Raw genomic sequence first — 26,427 nt, 5'->3', positions numbered from 1 at the left:
AGTTTATTGAAAACTGGGGTCTGTGATTAGCTGAAGTGACATCCCTGCAGGGACCAGCCCTCTGGGGTTTCTGGCTCAGGGGGGTAGGAAACTGTTCCTTTTTCACATTTTCACAGGGCACAAATATTTACCCAAGCCACCAAATGGGGGTATAATGTTAGGAATCTGGGCAAAATTCATTCTCCTGCTGAAAAGTGTGTTTGTCCCCAAATCCCTGCTCTGGGATGCTCTGTGGTGCGAACTACCCTTGCCCCACACAGGGATAAAAACAAAACAAGCACAGAAGGGTTAATATTTGACTCTATCCATCACTGGGACATAAAGGACAGATGAATAACTCAGCATCTTTTTTAATGTTCATCCATAAATTGCCACCCATTGTATAATACCACGAGGTTATTTTTAATTGTGTGCCTGTGCTGCGGAAAGGCTGGAAGAGCCTCCCACCGTGACCTCGCTCACCTTTGCAGTATTGTTACTGGCCACTGTTGTAATGATTTGGTTTTTAATTGGCGTCCCCAGCAGAGCCAGCCGGGAAGGTCAGCGGCCGCACGGATCCACCACCCCACCCACTCCTTCCTCCCGGTAACGAGCAAAACAGCTTCTGGCTTTGGAGAGGGGAGAAGCAGATTTTAACGGAGCTGAGGAGAGAGCGGGAGATGAGAGTGTCTGTGTCACTGCCGGTGAGTTTATGGGGAGGTGACAAGGGTCTGATGGAGGTAACAGACGTGTAACAGAGGTGACGGAGGTGCGATGGAAGAGTGACAGAGCTGATGGAGGTGTGAAGGAGGTGATGGAAGTGTGATGGAGGTGATGGAGGAGTGATGGAGCTCACAGAGATCTGTCAGAGGTGATGGAGGTGTGATGGAGAAGTGATGGAGGTCACAGAGATGTGACAGAGGTGATGGAGGGGTGACAGACGTAACGGAGGTGTGATAGAGAAGTTCCGGAGCTCACAGCGACGTGACAGGTGATGGAGGACAGGTGGCCGCGGTGACGGGGGTGATGGAGCCATGACAAGGACGCACGGCAGCAGCACTACAGCTGTGCCGGAGGTGATGCGGTGGGTGTGTGACAGGACGTGTGCCAGCAGTACCGGCCCCGCCGCCGGTGACACCGGCGGCACCGGACCTCGGTACCCGCTCACGCCGCTCCAGTACCTCCAGCCGCGGTACTGCGCATGCGCCAAGCGTCAACTCCTCCGCGCCTCTCTATGGTGGCCTGCCGCTGGCTGGAGCGCCGCTCCCAGGCGGGCCGCGGGGCAGGAAGTGACGGAGTGCTGAGCGTCGCTGAGGCGGAGGGGCCGCGGTGAGGCGGGAGCGAGCGGCGGGTGCAGGTGAGACGGGGTGGCCCCCCCCCCTCGCTCCCGCCTCTCGCCCCGGGGGGGCCGGCGAGAGCGGGTCGGGGCGAGCCGAGGCTCTGAGAGGGTGGTTGGGCCTCGCCCGGCTCTCCCGTGAGGCGCGGCTGTGGCGTCGGGCCCTCCTCGGCCTACCCGGGGCCGTCGTGACGAGACCGGGGAGCAGCTGGGAAGGAGAGGGCCTGCGGAGCCTGGGCCGGGCGCCTCCCTCCCCGGGCTCCGAGCCTCGGCAGGCCGCCTCCTGCGGGGGTCCAGGCGGGCGGGGAGGCCCGTGTTTCCCTGTGGGGCTATTTGTTTCTTTATAGGGCCCCCGTGTTTCCCTATGGGGGGTATATATTCTCCTATGGGGATCAGGCTGGAGGCAGCCCACCCTGCTCCAGCTCTCCCGGGAGCCCGTGTCCCATGCCAGCTTGTCTCTCATTTATAGTGCGGGTGGGCTCGATGGCTGCTTTCCTCAAAGTTGTATGACAAAAACTCGGAGTGTAAGACAGAGAATTAGACTTGAGGTTTGACTTCCCAGGTGTATGTAAACAAATGTGCTCAGGTTTGTCACGTGCGATGAAGTAAATCATTCACTGTGTGTGTAGGTCATTCTCTCTTCTAAAGGATTTGCACGTAAAGTAGCAGGGTGAGATCCTTTGAGATGTTTTTCCCTTGTTTTGGTTTGCGTTTGTGCACAAACATAGAGTTTATGGGGTTTTTTTCTTGGTAAAAGGGGACCGTTATTTTTGAAAATTATCCTTTTACGATGGTGACATATACTGAACTTTTTTTTCCTTGTTTTCAAAGAGATACAAAAAGCATGAAAGGAAATAAAATTTTAGTTTTACTGCAGATACTTGGGGGCGTGTTATCTATGTTTGGAAAGTGCTTTTTATCAGCCATCATCTTGGAATCCGAACATTGTTATATTGGGTTAATATAAATACGCAGAAACAGAAAAGAGAGGAGGCTGTTCCTGAAGAATTAATAGCTTAGTGACCAAATTTAGCAGTTTCTTCCCTTTGAAGCATCCCCTGTTTTGAGTCCCCTGAAAGTTGGGGGAAGTGAGTGTTTTCTGGCAGCATGTTATTTCCTTTTTTTTCCCTTGCATCTTTTTCCAAGAAGCTCAGCACAGGAAAGGCTTGAAGAGAATTAAAATTACTCTCGCAGAAATGTGGTTTATATGTTGATGTTAATCTTCCTGGGTTATCGCCTGTGGTTTCTGTCCTTGCGTTCCTTACGGTAAATATCAAACCTTCTCCCTTTTACTGGTGATTACAGCATGAAAAGCAAATATGTACGCTGGTAATTTTCATTTATGAGCTTGTTGGCTCTTTTGTGCTACCGTGATGTTAGTGAGCCTGTCATCTTCCTCTGTTCTTTGTCTGGAGGAAGAAATCTCAGATCAAAAGATGTGCTTAGCTACTTCAAAGTGTGCTGATAGGAGTTCAGTCAAGTGTCAAAGCTGAGGGAATTACATGGGACTGAGCAACTAACTAAACAAAGTGTGTTTTCCCCTGTGTGTTCTGGTAGAATTTGATGCTGGAGAGAACAACTTTCTTTTCTCATTTATCTAATTGTGGCAGTAATGCTAATGCTTCTGGAGAACATTGCGGGCTTTTGTCTTGGACTCCAGTGTTGATTTTTTTTTTCCCCTCCTCTGTATCTGTTCCTTTATAGGTGTTGTTTTTTATTTGTATGGGCAGAGCTCAGTCTTCTCACTGCTGATTATTCACAAGCAGCTTTTCCATTTGTGTGCCAAAATTTTAAAAAAGAAGTGAAGGTAAATTCCCTGTTTGGAATAACAGGGAGAATGTCCGCAGGCAAAACTAAATAGTAAATGTTGCTGTTGGAAGCTGTTATTCTTGAATTCAGTTAGAAAATTCTTCTTAATGATGCAAACAGTGATCTGCGTTACAAACAATCGTACAGACGAAGCCCTGTCCAAAGATTTACACGCTCGCTGTGATCCCGGGTGCCTGTGTGGATGTTATTTCCACCTCACACCAAAGAGAGAAGCTGACAAAGCCGGAGCCTGGGTGGGCGCCAGGGTTGTGGGTCGGGGGATGCTGTTGATGCTGATTCAGGTTGTCACTTCCTACATCTTGTCACAGCCAGGCCTGTGTCTCTTCACAGCAATTGTGGGCTGGAAATATGGCTACAGACTGGCTGGGAAGCATCGTGTCAATTAATTGTGGAGAAAGCTTGGGTGTCTACCAAGGCCGAGTGTCCGCTGTGGATCAGGTCAGCCAGACCATCTCCCTGACGCGGCCCTTCCACAATGGGGTCAAGTGCCTCGTGCCAGAAGTCACCTTCAGGTTAGTGGCTGTCTTGTTTGTCCTCCTGCCTTTTTCCAGGCAAGATCTGTTTGGTGCTTTGGGTGTTTTGGGTTTGTTTTACCCCAGTAATGGGCTCTTTGCCTTCAATCTCTGAACTGCTACTGAGCGTCTTTGGATAAGTGCTGTTTCTGGGAGTTTTTGGGCAGGAGGTTATTTTTTGGCTCTGTGATCCTCTTGTTGGAAGTGGTGTAGCTCATACTTGGAGGTTATTTGTAGGTGAGGCTGTTTGTGTGTGTGTGTATATATATGTATATATATAAAATATAGTGTATATACATTCTGTTGTTCAGTTTTCAAGTGGTTGAGAGGGCTGGCATATTCTCGTAAAGGCTTACCTTCAGCCTGTAATATGTAATTAAAGCGTGACAGAAGGGAAAGCAAGAATGTTAGATCAATTAAAATTCTTGCCTCAATGCAGTTAAATTAAGTGCAGTTATTAAATCCAACTCCATCCCCTCTGTCTCCTGCTATGTTCTTTCTCTGTGTAGACAGGAGGGAGTTTAGAACCAAAAAGCTGAATCAATGCAGCAATATCGTAGCTCCCATGAATTGTTTCCCACCCGCTCTTGGTAACACTGTGCTTTAAAAGAATAAGAGTCACTCATGGCTGGACATTTTCCCATTACCTGACAGATTACAGTAGTTAAGATTCTGAATCACTGATTTTTAAATAAGATGGATTCATTGAAATCAATGCTTGTAGTTTTTTTTCTTGGATTCTGAAGAGAGTGAGTGGAAAAAGACAATGACCATATTCTTCCAGGAGACGTGTGGAAGTCTGCAGCAAGCTCTTGATACTTTTATATCCCAGCTGGAAAAACGCTTACTAAATTTATAGTAGAATGCCCTAACTTCTGATTTATTTCTTGCAATCAGTGCAAGTGGAGGCCTGTGTAACCACTTCTTTGTTTCCTTTTGGCTCATGCTCGGTGCTGTATTAGTTTTCTTTATACTTTTTCTGAGGAAAAAGGAAGTGCCGTCCTTGACTGAGCATAGAAATGGATTAAAAGTAATAGTTGCCTCCAGGCTGAGATTAATTATATTATCTAGAAACTGTTAAATTAATGCAGATTTCTGCAAAGGTCTGTGCCAGTTGATTCAATTTTCTGCTTGACTGATTCCTGTTTCATCTAGGAATAGAACCTTTCAAACACAATCCAGGTGCAGGATAGAAATATTCGAGTTGTTATTTTGAAGATTCAGTAGACTATTTTGATGTCTGTGAAAATATCCTCTGTGTTTCAGTATTAAGATTTCTTTTTTTCTTGTTTCTGTGGGTAATGGTGCCAGAAAAAATGAATGGTACAATGTTTTTCTTTAGGGATTTTGCTTTGCGAAGATACCTCAAATGCTAAATTCCTAAACGTCTGGTTTCCTTTTCCTGTTTTTAGGGCAGGTGACATTACTGAGCTGAAAATTCTGGAGATCCCAGGGCCAGGGGAGAGCAGACAATGTGGCGAGCTGCAGCAGACAGAAATGGGCATCCCCGGTGTTGGTTGCCAAGTGGGTCCCAGTCAGAATGGCACTGGAAAAGTGTTAAAGAAGCCCATCTCCAGCAGTGCCCCACAGAATATCCCAAGGAGAACAGACATGAAGAATCAGGATATTATAATCTCTCCGCAGCAGCAGTGCTCCAAGAGCTACATGGATCGACACGTGGAAACACTGACTCAATCCAAAGGCTTCCGCCGTAGACACAATTCTTGTGAGTATATGTGTTATCCTGCAAACTTTCCTATTTACGTACCTGGTTAAGCACTGCCACATCTACCCTTCTGCAGCAAGGACATTTCAAACAGTGCGGGAAACTTTTTTTTATTTGCTTTTGTGCTTGTATTGCCACCTGAAGGTCTGGAGAAGAGGAAGATAAATTGTGAGGAAAGAGACTTCTCATGCAGTGCCTCAAAGTATTACAAGAATAGATCTTCCAAATGTCTGGCACTTACCTTTAAATCTGTAATGGTTAGATAATGAGGCAGTCTCATTCATAATCTTGAGCATGCAAAGAGCAACATACTGGTGTTTTCTTTACTGCAACATTTCTGAGAGAAGTGTGCTTGACACCTATTTATGTAAAAAGCAAATAGTTCTTCAAGAATTTTTTGTTAAAGTGAATATTCACATTTAATTATCGATGTGGAGATATTCTTGGTCCCACCCTGTATATTATTCTGCTTCACCAGCATCAAATGTTCAGAAACGTAGAACTGAATAATTTCCTCATTCCTATTATCTTTCCTATTTACCCAATTGCCAGCTTCCATTTTTCCTCTAAATGGAACTGGAAACAAATTGCAATATCATAAAGTTTTTCTGTTTAAAGCCATAGTATTTGTACGTACTTTTAGGGTGATGTTATGTTATTTGCTGTGTTGTTAAAAATACAAAATAGTAGGCTCTAATGAGGATGATGTAAAGATACAATCAGCGCATCTCATAGTCAAACATCCATTATTTTGGTTTCTGTTCAAAAAATCTTCAGCCAGCTCTCACACTGTGCCAAAATTGGGTATGTTTTTGTTTTTTTTCTCAAATCCCCCTGGGCTATACTCCTTTCCAGATCTTCATCACGCATCAGTATACATCCAACATATTTCCATGACTTAATCATTGAAGCATCAGTATCTGTCCAGCATATTTCCATTACTTCATTTTTTTTCTCCTTACTTTTGTGTTTAGAAAAGAAACAAACCCAAGGTGGGCAAGGACTGTTTAAACAGGGAGATTCAAAGCTGTATTTTTGTGGAGAAGTTCCTGGACCTCTCAAGTCTTCCCTCCCACCATCAGCTGTGTTATTTTCTGAAAGGGTTCTAACTCTTTCCATATTCACTTTCTTTGTTGTTGTTTTAAATGATTGCCAAACAGGGTTGATGGGAGGAGGAAGGCCAGAATGATGTGGAGGGGGAGGCACGCACTCCTTCGTGACTGTCTTCAAACCTGTTTGGTTTTGAGTGTTTTGCGTCTACCCAGGCCTAAACACTGTGGTACTTGCTGTAGGGAGAGAGTTGTGGTTTCTTCAGGTTGTTTTATTTTTTTTTATTATTTTTCTTTGACTCTTCCTAAATTTAATTAAATTGTTTGAATACGTTACTTTGGTTGGTTTTAGGAAAGCTTTGAAACTTCAGCATTAGCTACCTAAATGTCCAGAGTAACTTCTGCTTTGCTTTATTCTGGCTGGCTGGAACTTGTAGGAGGATTATCTCGCTTTAACGCTGTTTTACCAGCATCTAGTAGAGCTGGGGTGAGCAGTGAGAGCTTCAAACTGCTTCAGCCCATGAACAGCTTGTGTTGGTTTTACATAAGTACAACAGCAGGTCAGATTTTATTTTACAAACTTTGAAGCAAATTGAGCATGGTGCTAGATGTAGATTATTGCTAGCTTAGATTCGTTTTAGGATAAATGAAGTAGAAAAGTGAACTCTTACCCCCTAAAATGTGTGTGATTGGAGAGGCGGTGAAATGATGTGTGAATCTCACAGGGGGGGACAGAAGAGGTCCTGGCTCTATAGAGATGGTGGGTACAAGCGTCTGGAGAAGAAAAAGCTGAGATGTCATCTGGAACTTAAGTCACATCGGGTTTAGTACAGCTGAAAGTTGACCTCCTGATGCCCTTTAGCGTGCTAAGTCAGGGACGAAGTTCCCACTTCGGAGTTCTTGTGTGATGGGAATCAATAAACAGCAAATATCAACACAGGTTTCACAATGGCTTCTGGGCTCTGCTGGCACTGGGCTCGTTCGTGCCAGGGCTGGCAGCAAAAGCTCCCACAGGGATCTCGCAGGAAGGCAGCCAGCTCTCTAGAGACTTCACGTTTGCTTGTGTGCTGTACATAAAAGTTGTTGTGTTTTTTTTATTTTTCCTGAGAAACAAAAAAAGCCTGGGAAGTATTGTTTATCTTTTGAGGGAGGTGCTTTTCTGTGCAACTTCAGGCTGTCAACTTGACAGGGAGCCATGTGCTGTTCTCCTTAGTAAACTTCACTTGTGCACACACAGGGCAGAGACACTGGAAGTTGTGCTTCAAAAGGAGCTGGGCTAGAAGGTCTGGATTTCTGTAGCTGTGTGGATCAGGCTGTGGAAGCAAGTACAGCTGTGAAAAGCAGCTTTCAGGCAACGATGTGTCCCGGGAGTGCCCTGGAAGGCAGTGGACATGTCTCCTGTTACCCTTATCTCACTTTCTTCTGCTTGAATTTTCCCTTCTCTTGCCCTCTTTTTAGGCTTTTCCCCTTTTTATTCTGAACGGCATCAGCTACCCATCATCTTCCCTGTTCAGGTGGCGATACTTGAGGAGGAGCACTGCACAACTTTGCTCAAAGCTAGTTGGAGGCCTCTGCCATGTTTCATGCAACTCCTGTTCTGAGGTTGTTACACAGTCGGTGGAAACACAGCCGGTTGTGTGGGTCAGCAATATTTGAGTTGGCACCCATCAGTATGGATTAGAGAGCTGCCCACCACCACGCTGGCACGGCTCGTTTTGATGAGGTATGGGTTTGGCCCGCATTCATTGTGTCTACAGGGGAGCTCGGGCGGCTTTCCAGCCGTTGTTCTCCCAGCTTTTCTAGTGCAGCTTTTGATTCTGTCAGCAATTACACACTGCTCACATCAGCTGCTTCTCTCCCCCGAATCCAGTGCCCATCGATGCATCTATCCCCACAGTTTGCTTTTCAGGTCAGCTGAGTGGAGTTGTTTGCAGAAGAAACTGGGACCGAGTGTAAAAACTCTTGTTGGGTAACAGGAACAAATGGAGTTGCCATGAAACTTGATGTTGAGACAAGAAGCAGGTTTGCTTTGCCACTCCGTTCAGCGTAGGCTCCAGCTTATTCATCTGAACTCTGAGTCCCTTGGCTGTTTTGTTGACCTGGAGTTTGTGAATGTTTGGAGAATTAGGCCTGTTGCGTTGGGCTGGGTTTGTGTCTCTGTGCAGCTGATAACAGCGTTGGGTGCGATTCCCCTGTCAGCAGTGGCAGTTGGCAGCTCCATGCCAAGTTGTGTGTAACTTTGGAGTGATTTATATGCCAAATCTGGAAGTTGTGCATTAGTAAAAAGCTTTTCCTTTCTTTCAAAACTGCACATGTAAATGGTCACAGCTTGTATACTGGAATCCTCCTTGCAGAAAGACTAACTATTCTCTCTCCTAAATTGTAGTTTATCACCAGCAATTCTTGAATTCTGCTACCTGTCCTTCAGGGGCTTCTTGGCAAAAGGTGTATTACAGTAGTCTGTTCTCACCCAGTTGTTTATAAAACCTCCTAGATGTCTCCAGCAGCTTGAAAATCACTGTGTCTGAAAATAAACTACTTGCTGTAGTTAGTAGAAATTTCAAATTATTATAAATAGAGACTCTATAAATAGAGAGTATTGTCAAAGTGTGGTGAGGCTGACCGCTGTGTGACTAGTTTCGGTTGCTCCAGGATGCACAGAGTAAATATTTCATGCTGGCTGTTGTACTGATACCACTGTTTCGGAGAGGTAAGTGGCTTTATGCTGCGGTCAGTGGATTTTCACCATGCAATAAGGTTAGAGTAAATCTAGTAGGCTGGGTAGCTGTGTTGCTGCGAGACACGCTGTTAGCTGTCTGACTTTGTAGATATTCTTTACACTATTTTATTTAACATAGCAGCGCTGTAGCTATAATGCTATAATGGTGTTGGAAGAGAAAGGGAAAAGCCAACATCTTTCATTAGGCCAGGTGATAAAGCTGAGGAGAGTTGATATTTTCAGTCTCTTCAGTGCTAGTTGGGCAAAACTGTTTTGAAACTAGTATAACTACACCGCTCAAGCTTAGGTTTAAAACAAAAAACCCACCAGAACAGCAAACTGCTCACATTAGGAAAACTGTTATTGTTGGGGGGTTTTGCTTGATGATTCCACAAAGCCTTGAAGATTCGGGGTCTTATTCCCTGCTTTTCAAGGTGGGAAATACTGGACTCTGACTTCTTGTGTGCTACTGTGCTATTGCTGGACTTGTGAATTATGGCGTAATGGGAGACTGGAGGTGCGGTGGCTTTGCCAGGGAGTGTTTTAGGATATTCAGGTCTGTTTTGTTTGCTCAAGTACTTAAGACAGGGCTCCAGAGAAGCAGCTGCTGACCATTTCAAAGAGCTGGGAATGTTTTCAGATTAGTCACTTAAACAGTTCTCTAGAAAAAACAGGTGACACGCTGTCTAAATAAAATATGGGAAAAATAAATGGGGGGAAATCCTTGCTGAGACAATGCATTCCTAATTGAGAATAAAACCATGTACATATCCTTAGCAAACCATCTTTCAGCATGGCATAAATTAGACTTGGTGCTAGGTGAACATCATGCTGTTAAACAAGTTTGTCAAAGTTTACAAAGTCCTTTGTCAGCATCTGAGAACTCCAGGTGAGCCAGCCTGTATCTTCCAGGAAAGAGCTCTCTGCTCTGGTCTGGTTTTATAGTGTTTTCTGTAAAGGCTTCAGGTAATCATAAGGTTGTTGTAGAGCTAACAGCTGTGATTTTTAGGTTTTGTGATCGAGCTACAGAGTAACTTTGCTGCAGAGAGATGAGGTCTGTTTATTAATTCGGTCGAAATTGGCACACTGATCTTCAGTCTTGGAGACGTGGGAAGTCACACCTCAGGTTTGTTAGCGAGGTTGTGGCTGTTTGACCAGTTTGACCCTAGTTTACAAATAAGCTTTTCCAGGCAGGGAGGAGAAGGGATTTGCCAAGACCAAGCTGGATTTGTCTGCGCTTCTGAAGGTGACAAGTAACTTTACAGAAGGCCACGAGGCTTGTGCCTATTGCAAATCTTTTGGGGATGTTTTCTAAGTATTCTTGACATTCTTCCTGTCTCCTCTCACCGATTTGCAATAATGGGTAAAGACAAAAAAATGCTGCTTTTTCATTTATGGAGGGGGAATATAAAGGGCACACATTGTGGTGGTAATTTGGTGGTGATTTGTTTCTCTGTTACCAACTGGGTTCTGTCAAACTCATTCATATAAATTACCCACAAAGGTGATTATCTATGAGAAATATTTTAGTAGACCAGGTAGTTTTAATGTGGTAACTCTTACTCCATCTGTTGGACACTGTAGGTGATACCTGTGATTGCTGGAATTGACCTGAAATATTTTCTAGTAATTGCAAATTTAACAATGGGTAGAACAAACAGATTAATGTTGTCTGGACCTGAGTTTTTATGGGTGACCTGAATAATAATGTAAGAAATAAGGAAGTAGAGGGATATGGTGACCTTGTAATTGCACATGGGTTTGTATCACTCCTTGATCTCTAGCCTTAAGCTGGGACTGAAGAGACTTTTCGTCACTCTCCAGAGAAACTGGCCTTTCATGATTACTTGTGATTGGAAAGAAGTGTAATTAACCATGCAAAATGACAAATGAGTAGAGCAATAAGAATAAGGAAAACGACTTCATATCAGTACAGGAATGTGTACCTATGGATAGCAAGTGTGAGGAAAAATAAATGCTTTATATTCAGGTTTTTAAGTTCTCCCTTACAGCTTATTAACAGGTAGCCAGCCTGTTATGGAAGAAACCACCTACATTAGCTGCTGAAATTTAGGGAAATTCCATAGAAGGTCTTGGGCCACATGCCTCTGTGAACATGAGCTCAGTATAGGAGGAAAACTGTTCTACATCATGGCTCGCTTATTAGCTTATCACTAATGAAACAATATCTTGAATTAAATAAAACATGGAGAAACACTTAATTGCTACTGTTATCAAGTTTGTTTTTCTAACCTTGCTAGTGGAAAGTCCCTGAAAGTCTCTCTCCCAATGCTCCTGTTCTATTTTCCGTTAGCTTATCATAGCATGAGTAATGCCAAAGATGAGGTCTGCAGCTTCTTTGGGAAGCGAGCATCCCTTGAGTCAGCAGACTGCAAACAAAAGCTTCCCTCTCTTACAAAATTCGCTGAGAAAGTGTATGAGCAGACGTGGCTGTTTCCATTTACGACACACTTTCAACTTACTTTTATCTTTGTTTAGGGTCATCTAGTAGCCGTCATCCAAACCAAGTGACTCCAAAGAAGAGTGGCCTGAAAAATGGGCAAATGAAGAGCAAAGATGACGAGTGCTTTGGAGATGACATTGATGAAATCCCAGACACAGATTTTGATTTTGAAGGGAACCTGGCCCTTTTTGACAAGGCAGCTGTTTTTGAAGAGATTGAAACTTATGAGAGGAGGAGCGGCACTCGTTCCCGGGGGACACCAAATGAGAAACCAGCTCGTTATCGGCACGACGAGAACATCTTGGAATCGGAGCCCATTGTCTACAGAAGGATTGTTGTACCCCAGAACGCTAACAAAGAATTCTGCACGGGTATGCCACATCCCTTACTGATAAGGATGCAAACTCTGCTGCTTTTTTGGGGCATGTGTGGTGGATTTTTTTTTTCCCCTATGGGATGTCTACCAGCTTAATGTGGTACAAGCAAGGGCATTTGTTTACGTAAGATTGGATCTATGTCTTGAATCTACATACCACCTTTATGTGCGATAGTTCCGAGATAAAAAATATTTGGATAGGGCAAGAAGGTAAGTTTTTGTGCAGTAGGGAACCAAACTGATGGTTGGGTAACAAGAATGGAAACTAAATAGGAACCATTTGAATCCTTGCTTTGATTTCAGTAGCGTGACGAACCTGCGTGGACTTGACTGCTGGCTCTTGAGAGAAAGGGATGGTCTTAGGATTCCAGTATGTGGTAGCATGTTGTAATTGGTGCTTTTTTGGTAAAAGGCAGGAGATATTGTGTGTTTCTGATATTGTTTTGGCCAAGCGCCAAGTAATGGTGGTTTCACCAGGAGCCAGTTCTGTGTGCCAATAGATTTTACTATAAGGAATCATTTTATTCCTATACATATGCACACTATGAAGTGGAACAGGTGTACTTTATGCTACACTTGGGTGCAAATTCCCTGGAACTTTAGCCTTGTGGTTTGGTTTGCATGGTTTCTGGCACTTGGAAAATATAGGAAAATGGGCATGCCAGGCACATTTCCACATCAGAATAAAAACAAACTTCAGATCTTTTTGTAGAGAGACACTAAAGAGCTAAAATCCCAGTGGTCTGAGCACCGAGCAGAAGTGTGGTCAGGTCCTGGATCTGTCATTCTTTCTCTGCCCAGAAACTCCATCTGAGGCGTGAAACACTTCAGAGAAGGAAGCTGATTCATTTGCAATGATTTGCTGCTTTTTAGTTTTAAAAAAGGTCGTTTTTTAAATGATTCTGCGATACAACGATGCCTTGGTTTTCCATTTGTGTCATCCATTCTCCTGTTGATCTGTTCTGCTTTCGAATGAGATAAAAACGTACCGCATCTTATCAGAACTTGGCCGGCTCAGTATTGTGTTTCCAAGAGTACTTCAGGAAAAGTAAAAGAACAGAGTAAACACGCAGTGAGGCTTTCCCCTGAGTGCTTTGTCTTTCACAGTTTTAAGACTTCCTGAAGCAGAAGTGATTGTTTAATATTAAGACCTTTTGATGAGGTTCTTTTTTTTCTTCTGCTTAATTTAACCTATTGCTCTTTATATCTTTGAGCCTTCAATATCTCTACAGTGTCCTGTGGCAAGAAGCTCCACCGATTGCGTGTGTGAATAAGCGCTTCATTTTCTTATGTGATTTACTTTGGTTTTTTAAATTTGCTCTTAATACTTTGTGAATTCATCTTCCAGCTGGTTTGTTTGAGGGGAGACAGGGCCTCTATGTATGTCTAGTCTGAAACAAAAGCTAACCTACTGTTAGCTGCCAATTTAAGAAGGATGGCCGATACCGTATTCCAGCAGTACAGTTCTGGGAGGAAAACTCTTGACATGCAATAAGCAACAAGCATCAATAAGTAAATGCAGGGGATGCAAATGAAATCATGTTTTCCTAAACTCCATGGTCCTTTGCTACGGGAACTCTTGGCTCGCCGTTTGCAGCGTGCTGAAGGGAGCAGCCCGGTGAAAGGACGGCTGTTTTCTTGTTTTGCTCTTGGCAAGCCTGCACAGGGAGGGTGGCAAACGACTCCCCTCTGTAGTTGCAGGGTCTCTCTGGCCTCATTAGTTACTGTTGGGTGATTAGTCTCCTGTACAGAATTCTGGATTTGTTTGGAAGAAAAGCTGCCGTGTCACACAACGGGCAGAGGACTGACAATTACAGTTCCCCGTCGCCTGTGCTGAGCAGGGCAAATTCACAGTCCTGTGAATGATGATAAAAATGTCCCAGTGCTGCCTCTCTCTAGATGTTTTTCCCACAGAAAGTGACTTCTTTTGTGTCCGCTGAGGAAGTTTATTTTTGCTTAGGAAATGCTACTGGGTATCTAGCAAAAGCTCTTGTAAACAGTTGTAACTCGCCTGCTGTTTCTGGCATTCAGTCTAGCACTTTTCATAGCGAGTCGGCCCTTGGAGGGACAGAAAGATATTCAGTGTGCTCCGAGTAATGACAAACTGTCACTTGAAAAAAGAATCCTGATTTCTTTTGTTTAGCAACTGGAAGGAAGACACTAAGCTGTAGGCAGCCTGCCTCTTGTAGTGGCTTAAAGAGCAGCAGCTGCTGAAATTAAATGAGAGTGCCGATAGCCCCAAAAGCCATGATTTTGGATATATCTGTGGCAGGAACTGTCTTTCTGCTTCTGAATTCTCCCTACAGAGTTGTCTCTGGACTCCCAAGGGGGTCTCTACTTGCAAAAAGCACTTTGTAGTTATAGTAGAAATAAAGTACTTCATATTTTTTTTTCCCCTAGGTTGATCTTGAAGATGATTGTCTTGAAAGAGCTCTGGCTGAAAGAATAATTATTCTGTCTGCCATAATAGCACAAACAAAGTGATGCTGGTGATTGACAGTGAGCTAAAATGTAGCTCTTGTCACTGTGGGAGAGGAAGAGGTCTGTGAATCCTTGCATGCTCTCTTATGTGATGTTTCCATGGAGCTAGGAAATAACCAGGATTGTGCAGTAGTAAAAACCAGTGAACTGTTGATGCTGATTCTCCAGAAGACTAACCTACAGGGCTGCTAGTCTGTGTTGTTATTGCTGACTAACATAGGTTGATCTGTGTAGGATGTAGGCAAAGCTTGATAAACATTTCAGTCCACCGGGATGCTTTCCTGAGAGCTAATTTCATGGAGCCAGTCCGTCATGTAGGTGTAGTAGCGTGTGTTTTAGAAGCCAGCAGGGAATGAAGGTAGGGATCTGTTCCAAACAAAACCCAAAACTTGAAGCTAATAGAGTTTGCCAGGTCTTTGATCACGACTGAGCTGAGTCCATCCCTGGGGCTCCATGTATGAATCTCTCCCAAATATTTAGTTAGTCTTTACTCTTTTGGGCTGGCTGCTGTTGATGTGGGTCTCTGCTGTTACTTGATGCTTGAAAGGGCAAGTGTAGCTTTAATCCAAATCTGCTTCTCTGGAAAGGCCTTTTCTTTTCCTAAGGTGTAAGCTGTCTTTCTCTGCTTGCAGAGCTGTCTAGCTAGAAAATGGGATGTTGGCACGGGTCTCTCTCTGTTTCTTCTGTTGTCTGTCATCATTGCAACGATATGTGTTTGAACAGCATGGTGGTTTGGGATCAGATCTTGCAGTAGTAGCTGCAAAGCCAACGTTGTGCGGTTATGTTGAGCTCAGAGGAGTTTGCAGTAGGATGGAATATCTCAGTTTGTCATCAGTGACTCTGTAGTATAATCACAAGCACACTAGGCTCTCCAACTTGTTCTGTTTTTTTTTTAGTTCAGCTCTCCTTTCCTCTTCACTTTGTTTCTGCCAAGAAAGTGTCTTTATTAGGACACCAAGATGAATAAAGAGGAGAGCTGTATGCCACGTAGGTAAGGGATGTACTTCTTTCCCCGAGAGACTAGTAAGGCTTTGTCCAAAGCAGGTTCTCTTCTCATTAATGCTGTTAGTGTAGAAAATATGCTGTTTCCATCCCAGTGTCTCTTCTGGAAAATAAGTGGGATTTTTCAAATTCAGCTGGTGTAGAAATTTGAAATAGCCATTTGTTAAGTGAAAGCAGGACTAAGTGTCAACATTTCTCGGTGTTTCCCCTAGCCAGACTTCAAGCCTGTCCTTCAAGAAACCTTTTTTTCCCCCCCACGGTAAGGAGATAGCAAAAGAAAATTTGCACTTAGAAGTAAATCAATGTAGCAAGCAGAGCTTGGGTGCCATGGTCGGACTACAAAACTAAGGCGGAGTCTGTTCTGTGAGGATGATGCTGACATTATGGCTCTTTTTTTGGTGTGCTATGTCCTTGACTGACTTCTCTGCTCTCTAGCTTTTAGCTCTTCAGTCTATGGATGGCTGCCTTACAGCGATTGTGTATATTGAATGTGTGAAGTGTTTCTGGGATCTCTGAGTTGAGTGCAGATTAAGTTCACTGTATCCAACCGCAGCAGAAAACAAAGTGGTCATGGGGGAAAAGTCTCTTTGTCCCTTGGACAGTTTTTTGCTCAGCCAGAGTGAATTGTGCACTAATGCTGGGAGAGGCTGACATGCCAACATCAGCCAGATCTCCCACAGAATTTGTCGTAATTAAAAATAACGATGATTAAAGAAAAAGGCAAACCAAGCCCTTAAGGTTGTGGAGAAAATAATTGAAGTTTGTGGGACAAGTAATTGTGTTACACCCGCTTCATGTAGCTGAATCTTAGACCACGAGCTGTGTGGCTCTGCAACCTGGAGTGAAAGGAGAAAGTGGATGGCTTTACGTACAGCTATCAGGAAATCCTAAGTCTAGTTCCACCTCCTCCATTCCTGCAGCTTCCATGTGTTTATTTTAGCAGCTAGAGAGGAATAGTACATTGTAAAAAAACCCAAAACCCTAAAATAGTAAAGATGGGGCTTACACACTTGATCTAGTCTAAGAGCAACCCACTCTTTTTTTCCCCTGCAACTGAAAGCACAGAAGGCATTCACACTTCTGATAGCAATGTTGCTCTGGGGAAAAAACTCTTGATTCTGTTAACTTCTGCAGAGTTAGCTCAGTCCTTCAGCAGGCAAAGAACGTTTTAATCCACCCAGTATACGTGTAACATTGCACAGTGAAGCTCAAGGAGATAACTTGGTCGCAGTCACAGTGCCCAGGACAGAGTGTGCCTCATAAACAGAATACTTCGTGTCTAATCAGGCTTCAGCAATACTCTGCGTGTCACGAAACTGTTTAGTCTGGATCTGCCTTTTTCTTTTCCAGGCAGCTGTAAAATACATTTATTTAATATTAAAAGGCCTGAGCTAATTTATTTTATTACCTTCATTACCAAACAATAAAGATGCACTGTCCAACCCAAACATAATTAAAGTTGGCAGGAGTTCAGGTTTGTTGCAGTAGTGTTATTGTTTGTGGGTTTACACTTTCTGCCAGAGTTTATTTAACTCCCTCGACCTGGTTTTGATAAGCCAGTCTGACTGGTTGGACCTTGCGTGAGTGCGAAGAAGGGAAGTTCACTTGGCATTTAAGCCTGCTCTTGAGAGGGAGCAATTAGGACAAAGTGTAGCACTGGCATGCAAAATGCAAGTTCATCTCATGCCTCCCAGTAACCCGCTTTGCATTAACTCACTGGGCACTGGATTGCATCTAGGTGATGGTAAATGCGGGCTTGCAAAAGCTCTTGGTCTGGGGGACGTGGTTGTAAATGGTTACAGAGAAGCCACTGGTGACGGTTGTGCAAAATTGGACAGGTATGAATATAGACTTGGGAGTTTGTGCAAAATTTAAGCTGGGAATTTGTGGCCCTGCAGTTTGGAAGGAGCAAACCCACAGTTTGGGAGCCCCCTGGTTCAGGTTAGTGGAAGCTGCGTGCTGTCAAACTGTTTGCAGAGATCCTGACCTCAGGTCACTCATTCCACGTCCTCCCTCAAGCTTGAAAAAGCACGACCTGATGAAGTTACAAAAATATGAATGGGCAAGGGGCAGAGCCGAGCCTTGCGTGACTCCAGAGGCTGAGAGGGTGTGTGAACGCAGGGCAGGTGCGTGACTAGTGGGGCGGGTTTAGGATTATTAGTGACTTATGATTCCAAATGTTCATCGGCTGCTATCAGGAGGCAGAAAGGACTTTGATAATGTGCATGCTCGCATGTGTGCTGCATGTAATGAAAGACTGTTAGCGGCGAGAGCTTAATTGGCAGTTAGCATGCAAGGTCAAGTGTGTGAACACGTTTGGGCCCTCTGTATCAGCAAAGCACTAGCCGGTGAGTTCAGAAATAAAGGCTAGAAGGATTCAGCAGGATCTGCTCTCCACAACTTTTTACTGTTACCGTGCAGGAATACCTCCAGTTTGACTCTGAAAACCTCAAGATGTGCAAAACCTGCCGTTTCCGCTGTAACTTGACTTAGCGGTTTGTGAGCGGGGCACCCTGGGGAAATACGGCAGCACAAATAATTCCTCACAATCAAAATACACGCTGCTTTGCTCATTTGAATGTGGCACTTGCTCGTTGCACCTAGTTCTTGCTCTGGTTTTTGCCTGCAGAAGAGCCCGAGCCTGCGAGGTTTCCTCTCCGAGCGGATATGTATGCTGCAGCTGTTCCCCTTTGAGCTCGTATTGCTGCAGAGCGTTTTTGCTGGGCCGTGTCACGTTCCCACGACTCTTTCCCATTAGCGCGGGCGATCCCAGTCCTGCCGTGCTGCTGGGCGCTGGGCTGCCCTCAGCACCCTGCTGGCCGCCGTCACCCCGAGCTCAGCGGCAGAGCAGCTGATGGCAGTGTGAAGGTGTCACCTCCCTGTCTTGCAGAGCAGGAGCTAAGTGTATTTCCCAGTAAATTCCCAGGGCCTTGTACAGCTGGACTCTGCTGGGATTGCTGGTTTAGCTGGGAGCGGTGCTTGTGAACGATGGGGGAGGATGTTTCAAGAGAAGAAGGGACATGGATATCAGAATTATTTTGGAAAAAAGCTGGGATGAAGAGGCTGATTTCTGTGGCTGAAGATATTCAGGGATATGCGGCTGGCTGCTGCAGCAGTTTTCTCCCCTCTCACTGATGTTTTGTACTTCTTTCTCCATATACCATGAGAAATTCTTTTCAGTTTTCTTGTCCTCCACAACTCAACACACTGTCAAAAAATTGCTGGAGCTCACTTCAGACTAGGCTGCATTTTGGTGGCAAGAAATCCCCTGTATTTATTTGTAGGAGAGTTGACGTGTGTTACTGCAGGGTTTATTTCTGTGAAGTCAGTGCCAGCCTGGCCTGCTTGGAGAATGAACATATAACGAATTGGCCAGAATGGTTTATTCAGGTTTGTGCTTCTCTTACCTGCTGATTCCAGGCAGCTTTGCTGTAGAAGCGAGCAGGAAGGCTCGTATTGCTGCCTACTGCAGGCACTGGTCTCAGCGCTTAACAAAACCTCTCTTGTTTGTTTTCTCTTGATCCACATGCTGGAGCATTTCCTGGCTCGCAGACCAGGCTGTCAAAAATGTCTGGGAAGTATTTTTTTGCTGACTTTATTCTTTCAGCTGCAATATTCCCCTGCTGCTTCAGTGTATCGTGGTGCAGCTTTTGTGCCTGCAGCCAGCCCTTCAGCTCGGGTGGTAGGGACACCTACCCTGTAAATGTGGGATGTCTTGTTTTGCTGTGATATGTGGATTAGGGGCTGGAAGGTTGGGACAGGTGTCCAATGTCAGGAAGCATAATGCATCCAGGCTTTTTTTTTGTGGGAGTATCTGGTTCACAGCTTCTCTTCTGACTTTCACAGAGATTAAGAACACTCATATAGGTGTGGGTTAAAGTACTGGTGGCCTGGAGACCATTAAGGAAGATCTTAATATTAATTCTGTAAGTCAAAGAAGTCTTCTCAGTCCACATGTTGCTAAAATTGCCAGCTGGCTGCTGAATTTTTGTGGAAATGTCCATTATTTCAAGCCCAGCAGTTGTGTTTAGCTGTCACTGCTTCACTCAGAGTGATCTGGCTGGATTCATTTGAGGGCCTCAGAAGGAACCTGAATTACTGGGTTAAGCAGACCCTTGGTAACAGCTAACCGGCCTTTTCACCGTCATTGTTTCTAAGTGCTATCATATAAAACTTTACCAGTCCATGGCATTCTGAAAAAATCTCTGATGAGAGCCTCTCTTTCAACCCTAGACTCCGGGCTGGTTGTTCCAAGCGTCTCTTACGAGCTTCACAAGAAGCTGCTCTCGGTTGCTGAGAAGCACGGGCTGACTCTGGAGCGCAGGCTGGAGATGACGGGAGTGTGTGCGAGTCAGATGGCCCTGAGCCTCCTTGGAGGACCCAACAGGTAAACCTTTTCCTGTGCTGGGGGTTTGCTGCCACTCAGCAGAGCTTGACTTATCTTGTTCTGCTAAGTGGGGGTGAGGTAAAAAGGCTGAGAGGTTACTTTTGAAGTCAGTATAATGTGGATGCCCGCTGCCACTTTGCTAGTCCCGCAGCTGTCACCTCTCTGCCTTCCCTGCGTCTCAAAGAGAAAACTCATCCCAACACCGTGCAGACGTGTGTTTGTAACTCATGCATCAGCCTGTTCCCAAATAATCGTGACAACAAGTGTGAGGCGCAGGCTCCTGAAGCAGGAGGATTGCTCAGAGGAGGTTTCCATGCTCACATTGCTTTTTTTTTCCAACTCTAGCCTCTCTGGAAAAGAACTGGCTGAACATACCAATGTGGATGAATGGCTTACTAAGGGCTTCTCTTTGGCTTCTGCATCCCAGAAGCAGAAGTGCCTCTTGGGTCAAAGACAGAACAGAGCTGAGATTTTTCTCTCTTCTTACTGGGCATGTTTTTCAGGGAACTGAGCTTTGCAGAGTAAACTGTTTCAGAATTTCTGACGAGCTGCTCCTTCTAGCAAATAAGTAAATCTTTCCTTTGTTGTTTTTATGTGGTACAGTTTTATGATGTCAATAAAACCAAAAGTCAGCTCATGAAAACGAAGTGCTGCTTAGCTTTCCACAATGCTGAATTACCTTTCTACACCTAAACCGAGAATATTCTGCTCTTTTGGAGGCTCAGTTTCTGAGCAGGTTTGGAGTGCACTTACTGCTCTTTGCATGAATATGTGCTGACTTTTTTGAAGAGGTCCGCTCTGTGCCTGCACTTACCATAGCTGTTGATGCAGGCAGACAATTGCATGTGTATTTTTATGTTGTTGATAGATGCTCCAAATGATTTGCTCTTGAGATGGAAGGTGAGCCCTTACAGATATCCATCTGTTTATGCAGCAGTACCTACCTGCAGTCCAGGACCTGATCGTTTGATCGAGAGCAGTGAATGACAACACACCAGGCAGCACTGAACCTATCAGCTGAAAATCCGACTGTACGCCACCCTTGATGGCTTGCAAGACATTTAAATAAATCCACTTTATTTTGCAGTTGATGAGGCTTAAGGAGTAGAAAGTATTTTTTCTTCTTCTTTTTAACTGTGGCTCTGCTGATGGGGTAACTCACCCCATATTTTTAAGGCTGTATATTTAGCTTTCTTCTAAAATCAGAGGGGCAGAGAAAAATGCGTCCTAAAAGTGGAATTGCACTGGCTTCAGCCTTGCTGCATGAGCAGTGAAAATGCCCCCTGCTTTGAGAGTCCAAGTTGGCTGTGTGCCGAACCAGGATAGAGCAAGACCTTGTGCTCTCTGCTGCGGGTGCAAGGAAGCCTGGCGGGAACCTGCAAGCAGAGCAGCTCTCTAGCGTCAGCGCTGCAAAAGGATGTGGGTTCCTTCTCAGAGGCAACGGAAGATTTGCAAAACACCTGAAAATTTGCATTTTAGAGGTTTTTTTTTTCTTATTTTCCCTCTTACAGGAAGAAGGTAAGAGGTTCTTGGGTTTATTAAGCCCCTTTTTGTCTGTGTTTTAGGCTAAACCCGAAGAATGTGCATCAGCGGCCCACGGTAGCCCTGCTGTGTGGCCCCCACGTGAAGGGGGCCCAGGGGATCAGCTGCGGCCGACACCTCTCCAACCACGATGTCCATGTCATCCTTTTCCTGCCCAACTTTGTCAAGATGCTGGAATCCATCACCAACGAGCTGAACCTCTTCAGCAAGACGCAAGGCCAGCAAGTGTCCAGCGTTAAAGGTAAGCGAGCAAGGGGCAGCTCTGCTTTCCACCGACCTGCGCTGCTCAGCTCCCCAGCACTTGCCCAGTTTGGTGGCACCATCTAGTGGCACTACCACAGGCAGGTGGCTGGTGGGACAGAAGACTCGAGAGGTTCAACAGTGGAGCACTTGTGCTGGTACAGATGTTTCCTGTATGAACAGATACAGAAAAGCTGCTGTATGGATCTGAGTCAGAGCAGCCGCTCTCTGAGGATAAGGGCCTGCCTTGTTCAGCGTATCGAAACCGCAAGTAAATGAGTGTCCAGCTGCTGCTTCAGACAGAGCAGCCGGCTTTGCTGAACTGGTCCCAGCAGCTGTCAAAATTCACATCTTTTAGTGCACCCTGGAATCATCAGCTGATGCTCCAGCATCTGGGAGAGAGCTGGCTTCTGTTTGTCCTTTTCAAACCTGTTTCATTTAAACTTCTTGGGAGAAACAAAGCTGGGAATTAGGGCACTGCACAGTGTTTTGTGTTATGAGGGGTAGAGGGGGCTCTGCTGTGCTGGCTGAGCTACTTGCCTGTTATCAAAGATTATAAAATACTTTGCACCGAGGACTTTGCGGTACAGAGCAGGTGAGTGCAGGGAGCCCTGCAGAGCTCGGTGGGGCAGGCAGCAGTGCAGCACACAAGCTGCCTTTCCATAGCAGAGGTAGCTGGCAGATTCCAGAAAAACAGACCTGTTTTTCACCTTGTGGAATAGCAAATGGTCTTTTTATAGTGGAGAGAGAACACCAGTTCTTCCCTGGGCTGGTGAGCCAGCTCAGCAGCAGCATCTGGGGCTGCTCAGGTGCTGAACTCTTGGTGAGATTTTGTACCGAGAGACTGTGAGTGTTCTCCAGAGTGCTAAAGAGCTTTTAAATATTGGTGACAGTGTGTTTTGCAGAAGGACAGCAATAACAACAGGCAAGGTCAGCCTGTATGCAGTGAGACTGAGAGTGCTAGAGGGAAAAAGAAATTAAATATCTGCTGGCAGTGCAAGGAGGGAAGGCACTGAGCCTTAGTTTGTGGTTTCAGGCTGGTCCTCGGTGCTCAGCAGTGTTTTTGTTTCTTTCAGATCTCCCAGATACCCCTGTTGACCTAGTGATCAATTGCCTGGATTGTCACGAAAATGCCTTTTTGAGAGATCAGCCTTGGTACAAAGCAGTCGTGGACTGGGCTAACCAGAACCGGGCACCCGTCCTCAGCATAGACCCTCCGATCAGTGAAATGGAGCAGGGCATCGACGCCAAGTGGTCGCTGGCCCTGGGTCTGCCCCTGCCCCTGGGTGAGCGGGCAGGGCGCGTGTACCTCTGTGACATTGGCATTCCCCAGAAGGTCTTTCAAGAAGTGGGAATAAACTACCACTCACCCTTTGGTTGCAAATTCGTCATCCCCCTGCACTCCACTTAGAGCCCAGACGGCCACGTGGCTCTGAAGGGAGAGAAGAGAGAAAGGAGGAGCTCTGTCAAATAAGCTGTCCGGTGGATCTTGACTAGTAAACTCGTGACGCCTTAAGGATGTGAAGTTCTGGGGAGTTTTCCTTCCAGAAGAAACATTGTGTATTAAAAAAAAAAAAAAAAAAAAAAGAAAAAAAAGAAAAAAAGAATAATCACAAAATGAAACAAAAAAAGAAGGAAGCGAATGTTCCTGCAAAGCTGTTTTTGTTCTTTTGTGCCATTGTATGAAGGAACATGCAGGAAGATGATGGTGTCTGTCCCTGGCAAAGGCGGGTGCTGCTGCCCAGGCCTGGCCAGGAGGCTGTTTAATGAGGGGGTGTATGTGGAGGTCGTACAAGTGACACGTGGTTTGGAGATTTGTGTTTCTTGGTACTTCTGGGCGGATAGACCTAGCAAGGACATCCTGGTGGGAACAGCACCCCTTGATTGTGTAGAAATAACCTTCTGTTGCAGTTGTACCAGGAGGGAGAGGATTTGTTTTCATTCCATTGTTCTTTCTCACTCCCCCTCTCCTGTTTTCTGTTCCTGAAGGCAGCTGTAGCTCACTCTCCCTCCTGGCCCCTCAAGGAGAGGGTTCCCTCTTCGAAGAGCTTGTGTCAAGAGCCAGAAGCTCTCAGGTTGCACACGCTCTGGGAACTAGGCTAGGCCTTATTTGCTTATGTACTCTGGCTTTTTGTTTGTTCATTTAGTGGATGAAACCCAGGTCTATGGGAGCGAGGCATGTTTTGGAAAAGAACTTTTCCAGGATAGTTGGTTGGTTTGGATTTTTTCTTTCTTTCTTTCTAGCACAGCAAGTGGCTGAATCAGGGAAAGGATCATGAAGCAGGGCAGTGTCACCCTGGGTTTGTTGCGTGGTGTATGGTGCAGGTGAAGTTTGGGTGCGTTCCCCCAGTGCTTCCAGTATCCCTGCTGCGCTCAGTGTGGTTTGGGATGTAGGTCAGGGATCCCTTCATTCCCTTTGGGCTCAAAGCCTGAGTGTAGGGTGGGCTTGTGTGTGTGTCTGTGTGCTGGGAACCAGCTTCAGGCAGGAAGGACTTGGGTCCTGCTGCCCTCCCAGAGGGCTTTGCTCTGAATTACCGTAGGGCATCTGCCCCAGGTTGCTTCCCATGCGTTGGGTTTATCTTTTCCTGTGTTCATTTTCTTGGCCCGATGGGGCCTTGGTGCGGTGCCTGGGCAGGGACAAGCTGAGGAACTGTCAGCTGGCTCTGGGAGCCCATCACACTGGCTCTGGGCATGTTCTCTGGAGGCTTTGTGCACAGGAGCTGACCCAGGGGAGTGCAAGGTGCTTGGCTTCCTTCCTGCTCACTCCTGATACCCTGAGCATGGACAGGGCTTGAGACTCCACTGTTCTTCTGTAACCTTTCCCATCCCCAGAGCTCCTGCAGATATCTTGCACAGACCCTGTTCTGGCAGCTGGGAGAGCTTCAGAGCTTCAAATGGAGCTTTTTCTCCAGGGGAGCTGGATCCCTTCTGAGTCCAAAGTGCAGGAAATGTGTGGAAACAGTCACCTTGGTGTAGCTGCTCCGTCACTGTGCTCTGCTGAGCAGGTAGAGTCCCACTGAGCAAACCCACTTGTGTGCTGAGTGGTGAGGATTCACACATCAGGCACTTTTTTTTCCCTTGCATCAGCTTAGAACAAAGGCCAAGTATATCAAAGGAGGAGAGAAGAGACTTCCCTGATTGAAAAGCAGCAATAGAATGACGGGGCTTTGAAGCCCCAGCCTGCAAGGCTGGAAAGCGCTGGGCTCGTCCCCACCACCACCTGAGGTCTCTTCACCTGCCAAACCTCCTGCCCGCTGCCGTATCTACCTCAGGAGGACCAAGGGCTCTGCCCCTCTCCACAGCCGGACCCCCAGCTTCCCTGAGATTTTTTCCTTGATGAGGTTTAGATGACTGACCCATGTCAGTGGGCTCACGCCAAGGGGCCTTAGATGGCCAGGGGACCCTTGGGTGCTGCGACAGGTGTAGCTTTGTCCTTGAACGGTTCCTCTCACGGAGGAAGGGCAAAGCCCCAGCACCTCTTCCTTGGGTGACCCACATTTCAGCAAGGCCTCCGATGGCATTTAACAAGCTGTGGTTGCGATTCGGCTGCGCTGGGAAGGGGTAGCGATGTGGTTGGTTATTTCAAATGCAAATGTGAGCCTTCCCTCTGCCTTTCTTGTTTCTTTGGCTGTTTTGGCTTCTTTAGCCAGGCAGAGGAGCAGCAGTTGGTTTAGAAAGGTGGAGAAGTGTCCCTTGGTTGTTGCTGTAGTACAGTGTTAGGTTTGATCCCCTTATTTTCACTTTCCTTGCTCACGACACTCGAGAAGAGAACTTGCTCTTTGAGTTTTTGCTTTTCTGGCCATTTCTGGGTTTGGCTGTTCAGCTGTTGATTGTACGCACCGAGCAGTAACAGTGTAGAAACGTTCAGGGCTCCATCACTGGGTCCTTTTCTGCCTCTATGCTGGAGTTACACACCCAGAAGGGCACTGGACCAGGTCAAGATGGGTTTTTTTCAGGGATGGCAGCTGGGAACAGGTCTTTACTCACTGCCACCTGGTGCCAGGGAGCACTAAGGCCCCGTGAAGCAATAGGTTCCCCATGTTTAAGCAAAAAAAACCAACCAAACAAACAACAAATGAGCAGTGTTGCTCCACAGGAGGGTACAAACCCTCACCCGTGCAGTGTTTCGGGTGCAGCAGGCAGCTTTGGGCTGTGTTTGGCACAGTTAAACTTCACAGTGTGCTCACTGGCTGGAGAGGAGATTACATTTGGGTACTTGGCCGTACTTTCTCTCACATAACAAGTAAGTTTTACTTGAGGAAGTGCTGCACTCACCCACGTGAAATGCATCTTTTGTGCAGGTCTGAGCTCTTCTTCTGGAGCACTCAGAGACCCAGAAAGGGGTCTGGGTCCCTTCTTTTCCCACATTACTAGAGTTAATTCAAAGAATGGCACACTTAAGAAAAATAAAAATCTGTGTTTGAGATAGTTTCTACCCCAACCTTAACCACCATCATAGGAACTGCCCGCAAGTGCTGCTCTGGTCACTAACGTGAAGATCACTGCACTATGTCACTGCTTGATATTCCATTTGTGACCTAATGTTTGTAACGACTAATTCCTGCCACTACTGGGGGATGTCCTGAAATAAAGTGCAACTATTCATGTGTGCTATTCGTGTACAGCTATTTATTTGCCGAGGTAGAGTTCGGTCCACTCGCCCTCGCTTTTCACCCTCCAGTGAAGCAAAGATTCCTGCTGCTTTGTTTCCAGTTAATTTTTTTAACATCTCCATCTTCCTTTGCAGAAAAGGCAAAGCTGGGAGCAAAAGAACCCTCTACCTG

At 45.7% G+C, this 26,427-nt stretch overlaps 1 protein-coding gene across 3 annotated transcripts; it reads left to right on the top strand.

Moving 5' to 3' along the window:
- The first annotated feature begins 535 nt into the window (after nt 1-535).
- On the top strand, nt 536-26,255 carry EDC3 (enhancer of mRNA decapping 3). 3 transcript variants are annotated; one of them, XM_021283356.2, is made up of 7 exons: nt 536-683; nt 3,476-3,657; nt 5,070-5,383; nt 11,651-11,986; nt 19,708-19,861; nt 21,427-21,644; nt 22,720-26,255. In XM_021283356.2, the coding sequence occupies exons 1-7, from the start codon at nt 660-662 to the stop codon at nt 23,052-23,054; spliced, it is 1,563 nt and encodes a 520-aa protein (XP_021139031.1). In that variant the 5' UTR covers nt 536-659; the 3' UTR covers nt 23,055-26,255. The 3 variants fall into 3 exon arrangements, with proteins under 3 accessions (XP_021139031.1, XP_064933116.1, XP_064933117.1); XM_065077044.1 differs by lacking the exon at nt 536-683 and adding an exon at nt 1,196-1,336; XM_065077045.1 differs by lacking the exon at nt 536-683 and adding an exon at nt 1,242-1,336 and having other exon boundaries at nt 3,454-3,657.
- Nucleotides 26,256-26,427: the final 172 nt, after the last annotated feature.

Source organism: Columba livia, chromosome 11 (assembly GCF_036013475.1).
Source record: "Columba livia isolate bColLiv1 breed racing homer chromosome 11, bColLiv1.pat.W.v2, whole genome shotgun sequence".
NCBI classification, from domain to species: Eukaryota; Metazoa; Chordata; class Aves; order Columbiformes; family Columbidae; genus Columba; species Columba livia.
This window is presented reverse-complemented; position numbering and strand designations above follow the sequence as displayed.